This window comes from Passer montanus, unplaced genomic scaffold, assembly GCF_014805655.1.
Source record: "Passer montanus isolate IOZ18808 unplaced genomic scaffold, ASM1480565v1 scaffold504, whole genome shotgun sequence".
NCBI classification, from domain to species: Eukaryota; Metazoa; Chordata; class Aves; order Passeriformes; family Passeridae; genus Passer; species Passer montanus.
The window spans coordinates 24,327-26,915 of record NW_024369975.1 but is presented as its reverse complement, the minus strand read 5'-3'; the positions used below and the strand labels follow the sequence as shown (position 1 = coordinate 26,915).

General features: G+C 61.5%; 1 protein-coding gene across 1 annotated transcript in view; it reads left to right on the top strand.

Annotated features, from left to right (window-relative positions):
* Positions 1-1,145: 1,145 nt before the first annotated feature.
* The window catches only part of LOC120509326 (kallikrein-15-like), a 3,823-nt gene continuing 2,379 nt past the window's right edge, over positions 1,146-2,589 (top strand). Inside the window, exons 1-2 of the mRNA XM_039723812.1 lie at positions 1,146-1,369; positions 1,953-2,206. Coding sequence (XP_039579746.1) covers positions 1,146-1,369; positions 1,953-2,206 — 478 coding nt within the window. The remainder of the gene's footprint in view (positions 1,370-1,952; positions 2,207-2,589) is intronic.

The window sequence follows — 2,589 nt, the reverse complement described above, 5'->3', positions numbered from 1 at the left end:
GACTGGGAGGATAAACTGGGAGGGAACTGGGAAGGACTGGGAGGGACTGGGATGAACTGGGAGGGAACTGGGAAGGACTGGGGGGGACTGGGAGGGACTGGGAGGGACTGGGGGGGACTGGGATGAACTGGGATAAACTGGGATGGAGTGGGAGGGACTGGGAGGAACTGGGAGGGACTGGGAGGAACTGGGAGGGACTGGGAGGAACTGGGAGGGAAGTGAGAGGTCACTGGGAGCACTGGGAGGGAACTGGGATGGACTGGTTTGAACTGGGATGAACTGGGAAGGAGTGGGAGGAAGTGGGATAAACTGGGATGGACTGGGGTGAACTGGGAGGGACTGGGATGGACTGGGATGGACTGGGAGGGACTGGGATGAACTGGGATAAACTGGGATGGACTGGGAGGGAACTGGGAGGGACTGGGAGGGACTGGGAGGGAACTGGGAGGGACTGGGAGGGAACTGGGGAAAATACTGGGATGAACTGGGAGACCACCAGGCTAAACTGGTCCATACTGGCTCTAACTGGTCTGTACTGGTTCTAACTGGTTCTAACTGGTCTGTACTGGTTCTAACTGGTCCCTACTGGTTCTAACTGGCGTGTACTGCTCCGTACTGGTTCTAACTGGTCCATACTGGTTCTAATGGGTTTATACTGGTTCTAACTGGTTCTAACTGGCCCGTACTGGTTCTAACTGGTTCTAACTGGTTCTAACTGGTCTGTACTGGTTCTAACTGGTTCTAACTGGTCCATACTGGTCGGCAGTGGCCGCGGGGCCGGACGAGAACTGGGGAGACACTTTGGGGGAACTGGGATGAACTGGTGCAAACTGGTTTCTACTGGTTTTAATGGGTTTCTACTGGTTCTAACTGGTCTGTACTGGTTCTATCTGGTTCTAACTGGTCCAGACTGGTCCATACTGGTCCACAGCAGCTGTGGAGGTGGATGAGAACGGGGGAGACACTTTGGGGGAACTGGGATGAACTGGTGCAAACTGGTTTCTACTGGTTTTAATGGGTTTCTACTGGTTCTAACTGGTCTGTACTGGTTCTATCTGGTTCTAACTGGTCCAGACTGGTCCATACTGGTCCACAGCAGCTGTGGAGGTGGATGAGAACGGGGGAGACACTTTGGGGGTACTGGGATGAACTGGTCCAAACGGGTTTCTACTGGTTTTAATGGGTTTCTACTGGTTCTAACTGGTCCATACTCATTCTTCGGTACACCTGGGCACACCTGGGTACACCTCGGTACAGCTGGGGTATGCCTGAGGGGGATACAACACACCTGGTCACACACCTGGGCACACCTGCGCGTGCTGGTGGGGCGGAGCTGGGTGCTGACCGCCGCCCACTGCCGCACCGACAGGTGAGCACCCCTGGGCACACCTGGGCACAGCTGGGTACAGCTAGGGTACGCCTGAGGGGGATAAAATACACCTGGGCACACCTGGGCACACCTGGGCGTGCTGGTGGGGCGGAGCTGGGTGCTGACCGCCGCCCACTGCCGCACCAACAGGTGAGCGCACCTGGGCACAGCTGGGCACTCACCTGGGTACACCTAGGGTATGCCTGAGGGGGATACAACACACCTGGGCACACCTGGGCACTCACCTGGGCACACCTGGGCACTCACCTGGGTGCACCTGAGGTGCACCTGGGAGCACCTGGATACACTGGGTCACACCAAGCCTCACCTGTCCCATTATAATCACCCAATTTACCTGTCCCAGGTGAGCTTACCTGAGCTCACCTGTGCCCCCTTTACCTGTGCAGCCCCCTGCGGGTCCTGCTGGGCGGGCACAGCCTGATGGGACCTCACCTGTCCCTCACCTGCCCCTCACATGTCCCATTATAATCACCCATTTACCTGTCCCAGGTGAGCTCACCTGAGCTCACCTGCGCTCACCTGAGCTCACCTGCGCTCACCTGTGCCCCCTTTACCTGTGCAGCCCCCTGCGGGTCCTGCTGGGCGGGCACAACCTGAAGGAGCGCGACGGGGCGGAGCAGTGCCTCACCTGGGCGCGCGCCTTCGTGCACCCGCGCTACCTGCCCGGCCGCCATGACAGTGACGTCATGCTGCTGCGCCTCAGCAGCCCCGCCCACCTGAGCGCGCGGGTGCAGCCCGTGGCGCTGCCCCGCAGGTGTCCCCAGGTGGGGGACAGGTGCGTGGTGTCCGGCTGGGGCAGCACGCGCAGCCCGCAAGGTGAGACACACCTGGCGGCAGGTGAGGGGGCGGGACACACCTGGGGGTCAGGGACACACCTGGGGGCAGGTGAGGGGCGGGGACACACCTGGGGGCAGGTGAGGGGCGGGGACACACCTGGCGGCAGGTGAGGGGCGGGGACACACCTGGGGGCAGGTGAGGGGCGGGGACACACCTGGGGGCAGGTGAGGGGCGGGGACTCACCTGGCGGCAGGTGAGGGGCGGGGACACACCTGGGGGCAGGTGAGGGGCGGGGACACACCTGGGGGCAGGTGAGGGGCGGGGACACACCTGGGGGCAGGTGAGGGGCAGGGACTCACCTGGGGGCAGGTGAGGGGCGGGGACACACCTGGGGGGCGGGGACACTACTGGTTTATACTGGG